General features: G+C 42.4%; 1 protein-coding gene across 2 annotated transcripts in view; it reads right to left on the bottom strand.

Annotated features, from left to right (window-relative positions):
• Positions 1-18,536, bottom strand: part of DCAF1 (DDB1 and CUL4 associated factor 1) — a 97,231-nt gene that overhangs the window by 16,096 nt on the left and 62,599 nt on the right. For both annotated transcript variants that reach the window (XM_012498720.2, XM_030811676.1), the window contains 10 exons: positions 16,685-16,864; positions 15,912-16,121; positions 14,036-14,205; positions 8,967-9,091; positions 6,411-7,674; positions 5,039-5,237; positions 4,487-4,569; positions 3,100-3,184; positions 926-1,159; positions 253-346 (listed from right to left, as the gene is read on the bottom strand). In XM_012498720.2, coding sequence (XP_012354174.1) covers positions 253-346; positions 926-1,159; positions 3,100-3,184; positions 4,487-4,569; positions 5,039-5,237; positions 6,411-7,674; positions 8,967-9,091; positions 14,036-14,205; positions 15,912-16,121; positions 16,685-16,864 — 2,644 coding nt within the window. The remainder of the gene's footprint in view (positions 1-252; positions 347-925; positions 1,160-3,099; positions 3,185-4,486; positions 4,570-5,038; positions 5,238-6,410; positions 7,675-8,966; positions 9,092-14,035; positions 14,206-15,911; positions 16,122-16,684; positions 16,865-18,536) is intronic.

Genomic DNA, 18,536 nt, shown 5'->3' with positions numbered 1-18,536 from the left:
GAAAATACTGCATGAAATTTCTTTCCATACAAGATTTCCTTGTTATCTTCAAAGTCAGCTGCCTTTCACCCTAAATCAACATTATTTTCATATCTTTTGTCACCATTCGTACTATCAATTTTTTATCTTTTATGTTACAACTCTCAAATGCTTTCCAATTCACAAGTGAGAGATGGTTCCAAAAAGAAGTATCAAATTAAGTGAAGGGGTAGAGCAAAAGGAAAGAGAATAGTAAAGGATAAGGTTTATTACCTCCATACATCACTGTTCCCGTGTGATTGAACACCACGCGACACTGATCCAGAGCGGGAACAGTATGCAAAAGATGAAAAGTCCGAAGGTCCCACTAGGAGGGGAATGGTCAAGGAAAACTATTTTACATAAAACTTATCTAATCTCATGGGAGGAAATTCTAAAATATCACTTTTTTTCCTCCTGCCAGGTACTGATACTTTAAAAGTCAATGAGATCAAGGTAAAACAAATACATGTAGAATGCCTATTATTGAATGATGTCTCTGAAAATATCCTAGGGTATCCTCATATACAGGAATGCTTTATGAGCTCTTTTCCTCCCAACAGTAGTACTTCATTTTCCTCTTATGTGGCAACTGATTTTTATAGAGCAAAAGTAAAATCCTTCTGAAGACAGATAAAAGCTAATTCAATTCTTGGAGAACTGGGAGGTAGGAAACTGGTCACTCTTACCAAATACATAGAAAACATGCTAGTGAAAGTTGTCAGTAATTACTAACATTGGCAACAGTGCTTTGGAGATTTCACTAACATTTCAAACCAAAGGACAGGCACCATATTATTACCAGTGTGGACACTTTAACCAGGTATTGGTGTAAAGATAGAACAAATTATTTCTGCACCACAAACCAGACAACAAATAGAAGGTAAGACATGAGTATAAAGGATACAATCTCAGTATTAATGATCACCTCCAGTCCGTTCGGATGGAAAACACCACTGATGTTCATATTGAACTTGTCAAACTTGTGGATGGCCTGTGCAGAGCGGACATCCCAGAGGACGCCATCATTTAAGACAAGATCATCTGTAGGATTAAAGGTGGCACAGTTCCTCTTGTAGTTGTTGGCAAGATCTGGGTTAAACAGAGTCAACAGCTTGTTGCCAGTCTGAATATCATAAATCTTCAGAGAAGAAGGGATGGGAAGAGAAAAATCAGACCAATCCATCCACTGACAAATTTAAAGAGAAAATGTGCAAAGCAGTTTCTAGGATTAACACACAAATTCTCCACATGGATCAATGATTACCACAGAATACTGCCTCCCAAAGTGCTGGGATGATTACAGGTGTGAGCCACTGCACCCGGCCAGGCACCTCTTTTTCTCGGGGTTCCATTATGCCTTACTGGCCACTATATTTGATTTCCTTCCCAAGTTCCTCATTTGGCAACTCCTAAACACATGCCAGGGTTCTATACCCACAACTCTTCTCTAGCCCCCTTGATGATCTCATATAAGTTAATGGCTCTAAATACTATCAGCTGGGGACAGTGACTCCTGCCTGTAATGCCAACACTTTGGGACACCAAGAAAAGTAGATCACTTGAGCCCAGGAGTTCGAGACCAGCCTGGGCAACGTTGGGGAAATCCCATCTCTATAAAAATACAAAAAAATTAGCCAGGTGTGATGGTGCTCGCCTGTAGTCCCAGCTACTCAGGAGGCTGAGGTAAGAGGATTGCTTGAGTCCAGGCAGTCAAGGCTGTGGTGGGCTGTGATCGTGCCACTGCACTGTAGCCTGGGTGACAGAACAAGACCCCGTCTCAAAAATAAATAAATAAATAAATAAATAAATAAATACTGTCAATATATGGACAAGTCCCATATTTATATTTCCCAACCCACACCTCTCTCCTGAACTCCCAATTTTTTGTTGTTTTTGTTTTCAGAGACAGGGTCTCACTTGGTTACTCAGGCTGGAGTACAGTGACATAATCATAGTTCACAGCAGCCTCCAGCTTGTGGGCTCAAGCAACCCTCCTGTCTCAGCTTCCTGAGTAGCTGGGACTATAGGTCCCAAGCCCACCAAGCTCAGCCAATTTTATTTTTTTGTAGAGATGGGGGGTGTCTCTCTATGTTGCCCAGGCTGGTCTCGAACTCCTGGCCTCCCACCTCAGCCTCCCAAAGTGCTGGGATTACAGGCATAGCCACTAAGTCTGGCCAACTCCCAACTTTTGTATTCAATCCCCATTCTCTACTTGAATGTCTAAGAGAATCTCAAATTTCATGTGTCCAAAATCCCAGGGCCAAGGTCCTCCATTTCTCATAGCCTCTACCATGCCTACCCAGACCCAAACCCACAGCTCCTCTCATGTGTCAGGTGGTACAACACCCTCTGACCTGGAAGGCTGCTCTTGCTTCTCTCACAAAAACCAGAGTCACACTTTAGGAACTTTACATCCACTCATGTATCCTCTACTCACCCTCCAGTGTCTTCATCTCACTCAAAAGAAAAGCTAAAGGCCCTAACTACCACCTACAAGATGCTACCAGATACAGGCCCCTCGCTGACCTCAGCTCTCCTCCCACCTCCCAAGCAAGGGCTTTTCCCTTGCCATTTCCTGTGCCTTACGCTGTTCCTCCAGGTATCTTCCTGAATTTTGCGTTTCCTTCAAAGCTCTGCTTAAACATTACCCCATCAGTGATGCTGTCTACCCTAGATAAAAGAGAAGTCCCCCCCACACCACCACCAAGCATTTCCTACCTCTTACCCTGCTTTCATTTTCTCTGAAACACTTACCACCTAAATTTACCATACATTTGCTTCTTTATTGTCTCCCCAATGAGGGTCCATAAAGGCAGAGACTTCATTTCTAATCTAAAACTTACTAAGAATTCAAAAATATCTGTGGTGCTAATGACATCTTTCTCAACGTCACGTTTAGCCCTTATACATTTTTCCCATACAGCTCAGAACTATATTATCATACTTTTAGATTCTAACTGGAAGGAATATCATTGATTTCTAGTTACCCAAAGGACTTAGGTCCTCACATTCTATCAAGATTTCAGTATGAACAAATGGGTATAATCAGCTTGAAAACAGTGGTTCTTAAGTACTTACGTGGGCAATGTCTCCTTTTGTGCCGATGACCCGATCCTGGGAGTGCTTACTGAACTCAACATAGTGATCTTCTGTGAAGGAATGCCTATGGACAAACAACAGGAGCACTGAAGTGACAGATCTTCAGGACATATTCCTGCAACCAACTGAAACAAGGGTGACCCCCAGCCTCTTGCACAATCACACTCACCTAAAGATCCTGGACTCCCCAAGAGGAAACAATCATACACTTAGATTACAAAGAAAATTCCTTCTATCAGCTTGTCCAAGCAGATACAAAATAATGAATGGGAATTCCTTAGAGAAATGACAAACAGGGCACACGTGCCTTTGAAACACGCAGCAAAGGGGCCAGGCATGGTAGCTCACTCCTACAATCCCAGCACTTTGGGAGGCTGAGGTAGGTGGATTGTCTGAGCTCAGGAGTTCGAGACCACCCTGGGCAACATGTCGAAACCTTATCTCTACCAAAAATGCAAAAAATAAGCCAGGCGTGGCAGCACATGCCCGTGGTCCCAGCTACTCAGCAGGCTGAAGTGAGAGGATCACTTGAGCCTGGGAGGTGGAGTTTGCAGCAGGTCATGCTTGTGCCACTGCACTCCAACCTAAGTGACAGAATGAGACCCCGTCTAAAGAAGGAAAGAAAAGGCCAGGCGCAGTGGCTCAGGCCTGTAATCCCAGCACTTTGGGAGGCCGAGGCCGGTGGATCACAAGGTCAGGAGATTGAGACCATCCTGGCTAACACGGTGAAACGCTGTCTCTACTAAAAATACAAAAAATTTGCCAGGCGTGGTGGCAGGCGCCTCTAGTCCCAGCTGCTCGGGAGGCTAAGGCAGGAGAATGCTGTGAACCCAGGAGGCGGAGCTTGCAGTGAGCTGAGATTGCGCCACTGCACTCCAGCCTGGGCAACAGAGCGACACTCTGTCTCACAAAAAAATAAAAAAAATAAAAAATAAAAAAAGAAAAGGAAAGGAGAGGAGAGAAGAGAGGAGAGGGAAAAGGAGGGGAGGTGAGGGAGGGGAGGGGAGGTGAGGGAGGGGAGGGGAAGGGAGGGGAGGGGATGGGAGGGGAGGGGATGGGAGGGGAGACGAGAGGAGAAAAGACAGGAAACATAGCAAAGACTGCAATGTCCTATGTGAACATGGGAAAATACACAGATTCTGGGTCGGGGTCTGCTGCATAATGAGAATGTATACACCTCATAAAAATATCCAGGAATTAAGAAAGATAGTCTTATTAAACATGAGTCTCAGATGAGGAAGAGAGAAGTTAACAAAAACTGACAGCATCCTTTTTCCCCAAAAGGCTTCCAGTCTAAGAACCAAATGAAGGGGGGTATAAACTAGGTAAATAAAGCACAGACTAGGTTCCAAAAGCAGATACATACTTCATATCAAATACTGACTTCATTCCCCAAAGTGCAGACAAAGGCTGGCTCCAAGTAGCAGATGTCAGCAGCAAGGACCCATCCTAAAAGAAAAAGGCGCAAGGTGGGTAACCATGTATTTACATACATGCAGATGTCACTACCTGCCATTAGCATTTTTAAAGATATGCATAAAAATGTTGTTGAATTAAAGAGACAATTTTATAACTCCCAGAACCAAGAAATGGTCAGAAGCCACTAGGATTTGAATACATATACCTATAGTGTCCTAGAAAATAACTAAACTTAAGAGAATATTAAATCCTACTGAACTAGCCACAAAAATAGAATAGATAAAAGGGAGGGGGGAACATGAGATGTCAAAGATGGTTCCTTTCTTCCTAATAACTTTGCCGTATTCCTCAGTCTCCATCTGAAATGAGTTAACCTCAACTAGACTTTCCAGTTGAGGACTCATTTAAAAGAGAGAGCTCAATAAAGGGTAAGCCTCCTTTACTCTAGTTCACCAATTCATCTTGGAAGAATGATAGCATCCTAGGAAGGAACCCTTACCCTGGAAGGTTCAAGATGTGTGATGGCTGAGTTGTGACAGTTATAGCTGGCCTCCTCCTGTCCACTAAACACATTATAGAGCTTCAGCTGCCCTGTGCAGGTGCCAAGCATCAGGAACCGCTCCCGTGCTGAGAATGCACAGCAGGTGAAGCCACTCTCATCTTCATTGGCTTCCCGGAACACTGAAATAGGACGGAATCTAAGCAAAAAAAAGAATCACAGGCAAAGAATGTGCAGGGACTCAGAAAAAGCAAACTGCTACTGCTAGGATAGAAGAAAAAGCACAGAACATTAATGTTTCTTTTTTTTTTTTTTTTTTTTTTTTTTTGAGACGGAGTCTCGCTCTGTCACCCAGGCTGGAGTGCAGTGGCGCGATCTCGGCTCACTGCAAGCTCCGCCTCCCGGGTTCACACCATTCTCCTGCCTCAGCCTCTCCGAGTAGCTGGGACTACAGGCGCCCGCCACCACGCCCGGCTAATTTTTTTTTTATATATATTTTTAGTAGAGACGGGGTTTCACCGTGGTCTCGATCTCCTGACCTTGTGATCCGCCCACCTCGGCCTCCCAAAGTGCTGGGATTACAAGCGTGAGCCACCGCGCCCGGCCTAACATTAATGTTTCAAACGGCTTCTTCCAAAATCACAGTGACCTTCAGTACTTTTTATTTTAAATAAGAAAAAGATTTCCACTTACAAATTTAAATAACAAAAATTCCCATGTTTAGGCCAGACGCAGTGGCTCACGCCTGTAATCCTAGCACTTTGGGAGGCCGAAGTGGGGGGATCAATTGAGGTCAGGAATTCAAGACCTGCCTGGCCAACATGGTAAAACCCCATCTCTACTAAAAATGCAAAAATTAGCTAGATACGGTGGCGCCTGCCTGTAATCCCAGCTACTCAGGAGGCTAAGGCAGGAGATCACTTGAACCTAGGAGGCAGAGGTTGCAGTGAGCCAAGAGAGCACCACTGTACTCCAGCCTAGGCGATAGAGAGATCTGTCTCCAAAAAAAAAAAAATTCCCATGTTTAAAACCTGCGATCCCATAACCTTTATGTAAGATTTGTCAAGAATCAGAACAGGAAGCAACTTGCACCAGCACACGTTTGGGTGCCTCCTTATGGACAGTAATGAGGGGGTGTGGGTTCTAGAAAACATACTAGTTGAGATGAGAACACAAAGGATTATATCAATATACTGCCAACAATCACACAAGGAACCCATGGTTGACAAAAGGTGATACAATTACATTGTTCAAGTATTACACAAAGTGACAATCAGTGGTATTTCAGGCCAACTATGCTGATACTGCCCAGTTTGATTTAAATAAAAGAATCATTCCAATTCCCAGGGAGTAAGAAGGGGCCTCTTCTTACCTGCTAAAGATAAGGTGCCTATCAAAGCATCCGCCATCCACCCCTCCATACTTTGGAAATGATGCCCTGCGGTTTAGCCTTGAGGTAAAGTTTATTGGCGCTTGCCGCCTCTGTTTTGGCTCAGGACATTGGTGAGGAGTAAAGAGGGAGAAAGGTGGGCAGGTGGCAACTGGATTCTTGCAGCGAGCATGTTGTTCTCTAAGATACTCTGTGATTATACTGTCCAGCGTAGGTGGGGAAGGAAGATGTCTGTCCAGCTGCTTTTTTATGGCTGGGCTTTGGCTGTAGGCGCCATGGTCCGACTTCTGCCGCAACACTCTGATTTTCCTGCCATTGCAGGGTGATGGCCTCTCTCTGATAAAACTGATCCTACCAATCAAAGGGGAGTTGCCTGCATAAGATGGGCCGGGCAGAGCTAGCGGACCCTGGGGGGGCCGTGGCTGAGGATGAGCAGTGGGGGCAGAAGGGGCAGAGGCACCCACAGCAGCATGGCTGCCCAGTCGAGTTGCAATGCCATTAGCGATACGAGGGGTTCGGGGTAGAGAGACAGGAGAAGCAGCAGCAGTGACTGGGGTAAAGGCAGAAGAATGGGAGGCAGCAGTCATGGGCAGGTCAGCCTCTTTTGTCAGCACGGTTGCTGTTTCTCCAAGCCCTTTAGAAATAAGATGGTTTCGTATCAACAAAAGCAGCTCTTTCTCAGGGAAGGAGATCCTTGACTGGGCAACAACATCTGCTTTCTGCAGTCGTGCTAGGGAAACATCAGTGCCAATGAGAAGTGGTTTTCCTGATACCCGTTCAATGAGTTCAGCAGCATACTTGCAGAACTTGACATGGTCACTGCGCTTGTCCTGCAGCACAGGCTCCTTCATCAGCTGCTGGATCTGGCAGCTGCTGAAAAGGGGCAGTTTACTGATGATCTGCCGGACAGTGCTACTGCGAGACAGGCCCACCAGGGCCTTGCAGGCCAGGGCCCGGATTTGGTCTGCATCTGTGATGGGCATCTTAATGGACAGTAAGGACAGGAGCACCTTGATGCCGTTGTTGGACTGAACCACATTCCACATCTTGGCCAGGGTGTGCTCACTGCTTTTAGGGTTCTGAGGCAGCTTTCTCCGAGGAGTACCAGAGATAAATTTACCAATACTGGATATTCTGTTATCTGGGCCACACACACAATTGATGATAATCTGAAGTGCTGACTTCTGAATTTCAGCATCATGGATGAAGAACTCACCCTCAGCCACTCCCAAAATAATGCTGATACCTAATGGGAAAAAAAAAATCATGTATTTTTCATCATAAAACTAATGGCCAACTTCAATAGTTGTTCCAGAGTCAAAATTTGGTGTTCTACTCACTTTGTTTTACTTTAAAAAACTACATTACTTTTGTAAAAACTGCAAGGGTTTGTATAAAGTGCAGACAGTTCTACTACAATGTATTTTTATGATATCTCATATGCAGTTATTAAATAGAGAAATCATGTCATAATTATGGAAAAGTAATCAAGGTTCATGTGCAATTTTTTCTGGTTTTATTATTTTTTTGAGGCAGAGTCTCGCTCTGTCACCCAAGCTGGAGTGCAGTGGCGTGATCTTGGCTCACTGCAACCTCCGCTCCCTGAGTTCAAGTGATTCTCCTGCCTCAGCCTCCCAAAGAGCTGGGATTACAGGCGCCCGTCACCATGCCCAGCTAATTTTTGTATTTTTAGTAGAGGTGGGATTTCACCATGTTGGCCAGGGTGGTCTGGAACTCCTGACCTCAGGTGATCCACCCACCTTGGTCTCCCAAAGTGCTGGGATTACAGGTGTGAGCCACTGCGCTCGGCCTTTTCTGGTTTATTAATTTTAATACACTAAAACCTTAGGAACGGAGAAAGCCCTCAGTTGCGCTGCTACTGTGGAAGCAGAACCCTTTCCACTCTAAGAAAATTAAAAACAAGTGCCTGTGTCTTAGTCCTATCCTGCATCTTGTCCCATCACACGACTTCCCATGCTCACCCCAGCAGTGCCCTCATCAGCCTTGCTCTTAATAAAGTATATTATCAAAGTATATTTTCCTTTTTTTATATATATGTATGATGGTTTCTACCCATTTTGAGCTACCTGCCAATTGCTGACTCAGGTTACAAAACTGCTTACTTTGTTTTTTTTCCACTTTAACTCCTGGAAAGCTGTGATGCTTAAGTTTTTTACTACCTGCCTCAACCCATTTTTCCCATGAACTTTATTTTTAGTGCAAGACTCTTCAGAGTGTGAGCTTTTCAGGAAAGCTATAATATACCGTTACAGCAGAAATGCCAGTACCACTCAGAAAACCTGAGTTTACTAGCACGACTCCCTTACATCAAACTATCTGGTACTACATTTGTATTTTTTTTTAAGTTAGTTCCTGATCTGCTGAATGGTACTCCTTATAACAGACAGACAAGGAGCACCCCTCTACTACTTCTGTTCTAAAATCCAAAATTAGGTCAGGTAAGTAACCACAACCAGAGTGGCAAAGAAAAAACTAATTCAGACCAAGAAACAACAAAAATGACAAAGTACAACCTACCTACAGTAGAGACTGTAGATCCAGCCTCATCCAACACGTCCACTGATTCTGCCAACTGGAGCTGGATTTTTGGCACCACAGTAAGAATGGCCAGGACATCCAAAGCAAAGCGCACAGTGTCATTCCTGGACAGGAAGAAGAATTAGTCAAAGGGAAATTAGAGTATAGCCACAAGAATCAAGAGAGAGAGACACAAACAAATGCACACACACACAGAGAGACAATAAATCAGAACCACTACCAGTGTGGCTCTACCTCAAGCTGTCGCATCAAGAGAGGATTTTATAGTCACCATGACATTACTTCCAAAAAATGTAGCAATGGAATTTTTACCTATTAAACTTCTATGATAAAAAAAAATAGAATAATCCTGAATCCTTTCATCCTAGTGAAAACATATAGAGACACACACTCTCAAAGTTTTGGTGAGAGTAGAAATTAGCACACTCTTTCCGGAAAGTAATCTGGAGGCCAGGCACGGTGGCTCAAGCCTATAACCCCAACACTTTAGGAGGCTGAGGCAGGAGGATCACTTGAACCCAGGAGTTTGAGACCAGACTGGGCAACATGGTTTTATCTTTTTCTATAGAAAAAAATATATTAGCCAGGTGTGGTAGCACGTGCCTATAGTCCCAGCTTCTCAGGAGGCTGAGGTGGGAGGATCACCTATGCCCAGGAAGTTGAGGCTGTGGTGAGCCGTGATTACACCACTGCACTCCAGTCTGGGCAACAGGGTGACAGCCTGTCTCGAAAAACAAAAAAAGAAAAATGAAAAAAAAAAAAAAAAAAGAAGAAGAAAGTAATCTGGAAATATGAAACAAGATTCTTAAAATGTTCATAAACCTTGTCCTAGAAATTTCACCTCTAACAGTCTGTCCTAAAGAAATAATCAGGCCAGGGCCAGGCATGATGGCTCATGCCTGTAATCCTAGCACTTTGGGACGCTGAGGCAGGCAGACTGACTGAGCTCAGGAGTTCAAGACTAGCCTGGGCAACATGGCGAAACCCTGTCACTACTAAAATAAAAATAAAAATAAAAATAAATTAGCCAGGCTTAGTGGTGGGTGCCTGTAGTCCCAGCTACTCGGGAGGTTGAGGCAGGAGAATTGCTTGAACCCAGGAGGGGGAAGTTGCAGTGAGCTGAGATTGAGCCACCGCACTCCAGCCCGGGCCACAGAGAGAGACTCTGTCTCCACAAAAAAAAAAAAAAAAAAAAGAAAAAGAAAAAAAAGACTCAGGCCGGGTGCAGTGGCTCACGCTGGTAATCACAACAATTTGGGAGGCTGAGGCAGGCGGATGACCTGAGGTCAGGAATTCAAGACCAGCCTGGCCAACATGTTGAAACCCCATCTCTACTAAAAAATACAAAAACCAGCCGAGCGTGGTGGTGGGCATCTGTAATCCCAGCTACTCAGGAGGCTGAGGCAGGGAGAATTGCTTGAATCTGGGAGGCAGAGGCTGCAGTGAGCCAAGATCACATCACTGCACTCCAGCTTGGCCAACACAGTGAGACTCCGTTTCAAAAAAAAAAAAAAAAGAAAGAAATAATCAGAAGAATTTATGTATTAAGATGTTCATTAGCCACACTAAAATAGCAAAAGAATGAGAAAACCCACATAGACAAGAGCAACATATGTGTTAGAGTATAGTACACTCATAAACTACAGCCATTGACAATCATTTTCAAAGAACCCTAAAGAATGAGGGAAAGGGTTCAAAATACAACATTAATGATATAACAATAAAAAATGTAAGATATAAAATTAAAAATCTGACAATACCAAGTACTAACAAGAAAGTAGAGAAATGTTGGATGTCTTTTGTAGTTAAAAAAGAAAAAAAACGGCTGGGTGTGGTGGGAGGCCAGGGCGGGTGGATCACGAGGTCAGGAGTTCGAGACCAGCCTGGCCAATATGGTGAAACCCTGTCTCTACTAAAAATACAAAAATTAGCTTGGCATGGTAGTGGGTGCCTGTAGTCCCAGTTACTCAGGAGGCTGAAGCAGGAGAATCACTTGAACCCAGGAGGCGGAGGTTGCGATAAGCCGAGATCGCACCACTACTGCACTCCAGCCTGGGTGACAGAGCAAGACTCTGCCTCAAAAAAAAGAAAGAAAGAAAAAAAAAAAGTAGAGAAATGAAAGCTCCTATAATATTGCTGGTGGGGGATGACAATGGTATGAACATTTTTAGAAGCAATTTGGCAATATCCAATAAAGGTAAGAACACAGATACCCTACAAACCAGATGCTCTACATCATAACCTCAAGAGAGCCTCCAAAAGGAGGTTCATGATACCATTTATTTAATAGCCAAACAAAAACACTAAATTAGCCATCAATGGCAGAATAAACTGCGGTATAGAAATACCGTGTTTTAAATAAATATCAACATATATAAACCTCAAGCATGTAAGGGTAAAAAAAGCAAGCTGTGGAAGATGAACTTAGGAAAATATTTATAATTTAAAAACATGCAAAGCAGTACGACGTTATTATTTATGAACACACAGATATATATAGTATAAAAGCATGAGTGGGGAGAATATGGTTCAAATTCAGAAGATGGGTGACTCTGGGGAGGCAGAAAAAGAATTGAGAGAAAAGCAAATACAACAACATGCCAATCCTGGTTAATGATGGAGCAGTTGTTATACTATTCTCTGTGCCTCTCTAGGTTTTGAAAATATTCATAAAAAAGATGAATTTGATTAAAAAGTATAATATCAATTATGTGTATTTACAAATATTATGTAGTGAATGCTAAGAGTAATTTTTTCTCTTTAAAAGATTCTGCATATTCTAAAGCAGAAACATTTATTAATTTTATTTCTAAAAATAAATTTTTAAAATCAAGGACATATTTTTTCAATAATCCAAATATAGGCTGGACAGTGTTTCATGCCTATAATCTCAGCACATTGAGAGGCTGAGGCGGGCAGATCGCTCAAGCCCAGGAGTTCGAGACCAGCCTGGCCAACATGGCAAAACCCCGTCTCTACTAAAAAATACAAAAATTAGCAGGGCTTTGTGGTGCGTGCCTGTAATCCCAGCTACTTCAGGGGCTGAGGCACAAGAATCACTTGAACCTGGGAGATGGAGGCTGGAGTGAGCCAAGATCCTGCCACTGCACTCCAGCCTGGGCAACACAGCAAGACTGTCTCCAAAACCAACAAAAAAATAAATAAACACAGATGTACCAGTTTAAAAAATGTATTTATACCCTTTCTAGTTATCTTGTGAGCTGTCATCATCTTTTTTTTTTTTTTTTTTTTGAGACAGAGTCTTGCTCTGTTGCCCAGGCTAAAGTGCAGTGGCACCATCTTGGCTCACTGCATTCTCTACCTCCTGGGCTCAAGCAATCCTCCCACCTCAGCCTCCCTAGTAGCTGGGACTACAGGCATGCGGCAACACACCAGGCTAATTTTTTTTATTTTTGGTAAAGATGGGGTTTCACCATATTGCCCAGGCTGGTCTCGAATTCCTGATCTCAAGCAATCTGCCCGCCTCAGCCTCCCTAAGTGCTGGGATTACAGGTATGAACCACTACGCCTGGCCTATCATCACTTTTTAAACAATTCTCCAAATAAATATAATAACCTACTTTTCCAATATTCTAAAACAGCACTTCTCAAAGTATAGTCTGGAGACCTCTAGAAGTCTGAGACCCTTTCAGAAGGTCCTGTGAAGTCAAAGCTATTTTCATAATAGTAAGATGTTACTTTCCTTTTGCACTCTCATTCTCTCATTGCACAGTAAGAGAGTCTTCCAGAGATTATGTGATGTCATAAAAACTGAATACAGAAGCAGATATGAGATATTAGGCCAGACAATTTTTCAAACTTGCTAAAATTACCCGGTTTTATTTTGGAAATGTTTCATGAATAACGCAAACATGCAATGGGTTCACTTTTTTTTTTTTTTTTAAGACGAAGACTTGCTCTGTCACCTAAGCTGGAGTACAGTGGCATGATATCAGCTCACTGCAACTTCTGCCTCCCGTGTTCAATCGATTCTCCTGCCTCAGCCTCCCAGGTAGCTGGGACTACAGGTGCGTAACACCACGCCCGGCTAATTTTTCTATTTTTAGTAGAGATGGGGTTTCACCATATTGCCCAGGCTGGTCTCAAACTCTGGACCCTCAAGTGATCTGCCCACCTCGTCCTTCCAAAGTGGTGAAATTACTGACATGAGCCACCGTGCCTGGCCCACATTTTTTAATGCATAAATATTTTTACATTTTGTTTTAATTTCTAATACTGATAGATATAACACAAAAACAAAAGCCTTTTAGAGTTCTCAGTAACTATTAACATGGTAAAGGTATCCTGAAACCAAAAAGTTTAATAACACCTGCTCCAAGAGTACCTCACTATATTTAAACTCTGGGATTTAATAAACATATTATACTCCCCTAAATAAGCCCCTCTCTTATCTTTATGGCAGTGAGTGAATAGGAAAAGAAGGTCAAGCACTCTGTTTATAAACTTTTTTACTATCTTAAGACCCCATCTTTTTCAAAACAGTTTTATTCCTTTTTATATCATCTTCAAATAGAACCTACCCAGTTTTCTGATTACATCAGCCACCCTTTTCTGGGCCTTGTCCTGCTCTGCCTTCAACTAATTTGTAAAAATCCTAACAGTGTGTTGAATTCCAAGAGTAAAAGGACAATTTTATATGAACGTAATACAAACATTATATATGGTTGTCAAGTAGTAGCAAGACACTTAAAGTCTAAGTACTAAAGAATCCTGGACTCCAGCCTCAAGACAAGACTTTAACCCCAGCTCTGCAGCTGTGGCTATGTAAATCATGTACCTTCTCTGTCAGTACAGACACTAATCCTTGCCTATTATGCAAATTTTACAATCACCAAGACCATATATATGAACAAGTGTGCTGTAAATTAAAAATCATATTTTCATGCCTAATCTAATTTCTCAGATTCAAGTCCAATATTTCAATTCAATTCAACAAATGTTTGTTAAGCATAACCAATGCGCAAACCAACATCAACTTTAATAAAAAGATGCATCAAACTTCATTTGAAATCTCTCTCTGGTCCCACCTTGCATAATAGGTCTTCCAATTGCAGGCAATAGAAATAAGCTGCAACAAGAGTTGCACACAAGAAAGTTTGAGGAAGACTTCAGCTGGTTCCCAATATAGCTGCGCTGGGCCATATTCTATCAAAAATTCCATCATTTCCACAATCTGTTCATGAGTATATGAGCATGCCTATAAGGAGAGATATATAGTATTATTATTATATATAACTCTACATCTGCCTACTACCTTCTTGAGCGCCGCTCACTGGCCAACAGATTTTATTTACTTATTTCGAGACAGGGTCTCACTTTGCTGCCCAGGCTGGAGGGCAGTGGCTTGATCACGGCTCACTGTAGCCTCAATCTCCCAGGCTCAAGCTATCCTCCTGTCTCAGCATCCCAAGTAGCTAGAACCACAGGCACATGCCACCACACCCAGCTAATTATTTTATTTTTCGTAGAGACAGGGTCTCATTTTGTTGCCCATGCTGGAGTGCAGTGGCATGATCATAGCTCACTGCAGCCCTGAACTCCTAGACTCAAGCAATCCTCCCACCTCAGCCTCCTGAAGTGCTGGAATTACAGGCATGAGCCACCATGCTTGGCCAAGGTTTTAATTATAAATTAAATAATAATACCTTTCAAGTTCCACAATTCTTGAGTCAAAAGCCCATATGTGAAATAATGACCATATATTGCTTAATATTTTATCTTATTTATAACTAGACTCACAATATGATTTGTCCAAAAAGATAACAGAAGTTTCCTTTGTGCATGTAAGTTACAGCTTAAGAGAAAGAAGCATCATGTGACTGATTTCAATTTGTGACTTTTTTTTTTCTTGAGACTGGTTCTCACTCTGTTGCCCAGACTGGAATGCCACAGCCCGATCACGTGCAGCCTCAAACCCCCAGACTCAAGTGATTCTCCCACCTCAGCCTCCCAAGTAGCTGACACAGGTGTACCACCATGCCCCCGCCCCGCTTTTTTTTTTTTTTTTGAGACAGTCTCTGCCTAGACTGGAGTGCAGTGGTCACTGTAGTCTTGAACTCCTGGGTTCAAATGATCCTCCCACCTCTGCCTCCCAAGTAGCTAGAACTACAGATGCACACCACAGAGCCCAGCCAATTTTTAAAGTTTTTGTAAAGACAGGGTCTCACTATTATTGCCCAGGCTGGTCTCAAGAAATCTCTTGGTGATTTTTTTAAAAATATGCAGCTACTCGTCATTATCCCAAAACATATCAAATTCCACAATGATAGCGAAGTGGAGTTATAAACACATTTTCAGAAAAGAAATTCTGCACAGAAGGCAAATCATCTAGTACTTTTCATACAGAAAAGCTCTTTGCCAGGTACAGTGGCTCACACCTGTAATTCTAGCACTTTGGGAGGTCGAGGTGGGAGGACTGCTTGAGTCCAGGAGTTCAAGACCAGGCAGGACAACATAGTGAGACCCTCATCTCCATAAAAAATTTAAAAATTAGCTGGGTGTGGTGGTGTGTGCCTATAGTCCCCCAACTACTTAGGAGGTTGAGGTGGGAGGATCACCTGAACCTGGGAGGTTAATGTTGCAAACAGCTGTGGTCACATCACTGCACTCCAGCCTGGGTGACAGAGGGAGACTATCTCAAAAAGAAAAAAAGAAAGCTTTTTTATACACACTTCAGTTAATCTTTTAGTTCGAGAATCCCAGCAATTTACAACTGGAAGCAAAATAATTCCCTGAAATTGACCTATTACATCCATTTTTCAATTGTTCTGCCTTCATACAGGGAAGTATACTCCAACAATGGACATAGCACAGAGAGTCCACTAATCTGAATGTGAGTTTCAGGACTGAGGTGCTACAGAGAGGGCTAACAGAACTTTCCCTTTCAAGGCAAGGTCCTCTCACCTTGTACGGGGGTTGCGGGTGGACAAGAATGCCACCCTCAGTCCTCTGAAGTGACTGCTTCACTTGTTCCAATTTAATGGCCAGGTGAGCCTCAAAGTATTTGCGCAAGGCCATGCAGGTATGTTTCCCAGTTTGGCGGCTAGCAAATATTTCATCATCACTCAGAAGCGCACCCTGATCTTCCAAATTTAGAATCTCCAAAGTACTGATCTATTAAGATGCAAAATATTGGGGCAAAAGAGGGGAAAAGGCAAGAAGAGTTAAGTAAAAAGATTTACAAAAGGGAAAATATTTTAGTAAACTTTTTTTTTACTTTCCATATATATTCTGCTTATGTATCAGTAAACTTTTATGCTTAACAAGACTGACAAATATCAAAGCATATTCATGTATATCTATGCATATAGCATGCTAACAGTAGCTATATGAAAGCAAAATATTAAACTCATACCAAAAAATGAACAAGCTTTTAATCATATTAAAAAATGTACAGGAATAAAAAACTATTGCTTTCCGAAAGATCAACATCATCAACTGCCAATCCCCATTATAAGATTACTATATCCAAGGCAAGTCTACAACGGCACAGTGTCCTCTAACTACTAAAGAAAAAGAGAAATTTGTGAAGAAAGGGGAAAAAAAACTTCACAAAAAGAATGGCAGCAAAACTCCTCTAATCAGAAGCTTCCTTTCTTCAAGGGTGTGCTGTTAAAGGGCAGCCAAGACAACCAGGACCCTTAATCCTAGTGAGAAAAGCACTGAAGGAACCTCACCAAGTTCACCAGACGACGAAGACCATCATAGCGGTCAAAGAGCTCCAAGACAGCCCGAAATGAGAAGCAAATTGAAAAAAACATGGTAGCATGGCAGCATCCTGAAGCATGAGAACACTCCATTAACCACAGGGTATAGTTCACCACATCAGACAGAACATTGTGGGGATGCATGCAAACCTGCAGAAAAATACAAATAAAACAATGCTTTTAAACTGTGGGCAAAGGAGCCCTCAAACAGGATGAAAAATTCGCCAGTATAGATATCTGCAGAATACAATAACCATTTTCAATCAAGTCACTCTTAGTACAAAGTTTAGGTAATAATACAAAGGCAATTTTAGAACACGATCCATTCCAAACCTGAAAACGACCTAAATTTAGATAAATATTTAAATACAACCTATACTTACTGAGTGCCAACAAATATTTACATCATTTAATGCTCACGAGGGCTCCATTACACAGGTATTAGGATTCTCACTTAAAAGAAGAGGAAGAGATAAGGAACTTCTCCAATGTGATAAAAGTGGCTCAGATTTCTGATCCTAAGTCTAGGAGTTTGGTATTCATTCTCCGGTTAATTCACACACATTTTGATGTCTACTATGGGTCACAAAATGAAACTGTAAAGCATCCCCAGGTTTCCTTGATATTTTTTTCTCTATCTTAGCCATAAGTAATTTTGTATGTACACACACAGATAAGTTCATTACTCCCAAAAGACTACCTATCTTGCATAAATACCAAAAGAAAAACAAATTAAAACTGATATTATTAATAAGCAAAGATAAATAATGTCATAGCTCAAGAAGAAATTACCCATTTCACTCTACCAGAAAAGACACACCAAATAAGAATATTAGAAAAATGTTTCAGGAATAGAAGTAACAAGAGCTTTGCTTTCCTAGGGGATCCCAGGAGCCCACTGCTTTTCAAATGTATAACCCACAGCCTGGGCAAAATGGCAAAACCCTGCCTCTACAAAACACGCAAAAATTAGCCAGGTGTGGTGGAGTGCCCTTGTTGTCCCAGTTACTTGCAAGGATGGTTTGAACCCAGGAGGCCGAGGCTACAGTGAGCCAAGATCATGCCACTGAACTCCAGCATAGGTGACAGAGCCAGACCCTGCTTCAAAACAAAAACAAAAACAACCACATAGGTATGTATAACCCATTTACACTTCTAAAAAAATCACAAGGCCAGGCACGGTGGCTTATGCCTGTAATCCCAGTACTTTGGGAGGCTGAGGTGGGTGGATCACTTGAGGTCAGTTCAGGACCAGCCTAGCCGACACGGTAAAACCCCGTCTCTACTGAAAAAAAAAAAAAATTTAGCCAGGCGTGGTGGCACGTGCCTATGATCCCAGCTATTCAGGAGGCTGAGACAGGAGAATCACTTGAACCCAGGGGACAGAGGTTGCAGTGAGCTGAGATCCCACCACTGCACTCCAGTCTGGGTGACAGAGCAAGACTCTGTCTCAAAAAAAAAAAAAAAAAAAAAAGATTATATATGAAAGAGTCTTAACTAGAAGAACAGTAGAACCAAATGGAAAACCTCTCTGCAGCCCTAAGAACAGTTGGGATGGTTTTATTATCTCCATAACGAACTATTTGTTAATATAAAACAAGCATCAGCTGAGTGTGGTAGCTCATGCCTATAATCTCAGCACTTTGGGAGGCCATGGTTGGAGGAGTACTTGAGTCCGGGCATCTGAGATCAGCCTGGGCAACATGGTGAAACCCAATCTCTACAAAAAGTACAAAAAAAAAAAAAAAAGAAGAAGTACAAAAATTAGCCAGGTGTGATGGTGCACATCTGTGGTCCCAGCTACTTGGGAGGCTGAAGTGGG

This window comes from Nomascus leucogenys, chromosome 4 (genome assembly GCF_006542625.1).
Source record: "Nomascus leucogenys isolate Asia chromosome 4, Asia_NLE_v1, whole genome shotgun sequence".
NCBI lineage: Eukaryota > Metazoa > Chordata > Mammalia > Primates > Hylobatidae > Nomascus > Nomascus leucogenys.
The sequence above is the reverse complement of the archived record's forward strand: the minus strand, read 5'-3'. Positions and strand labels throughout refer to the sequence as shown.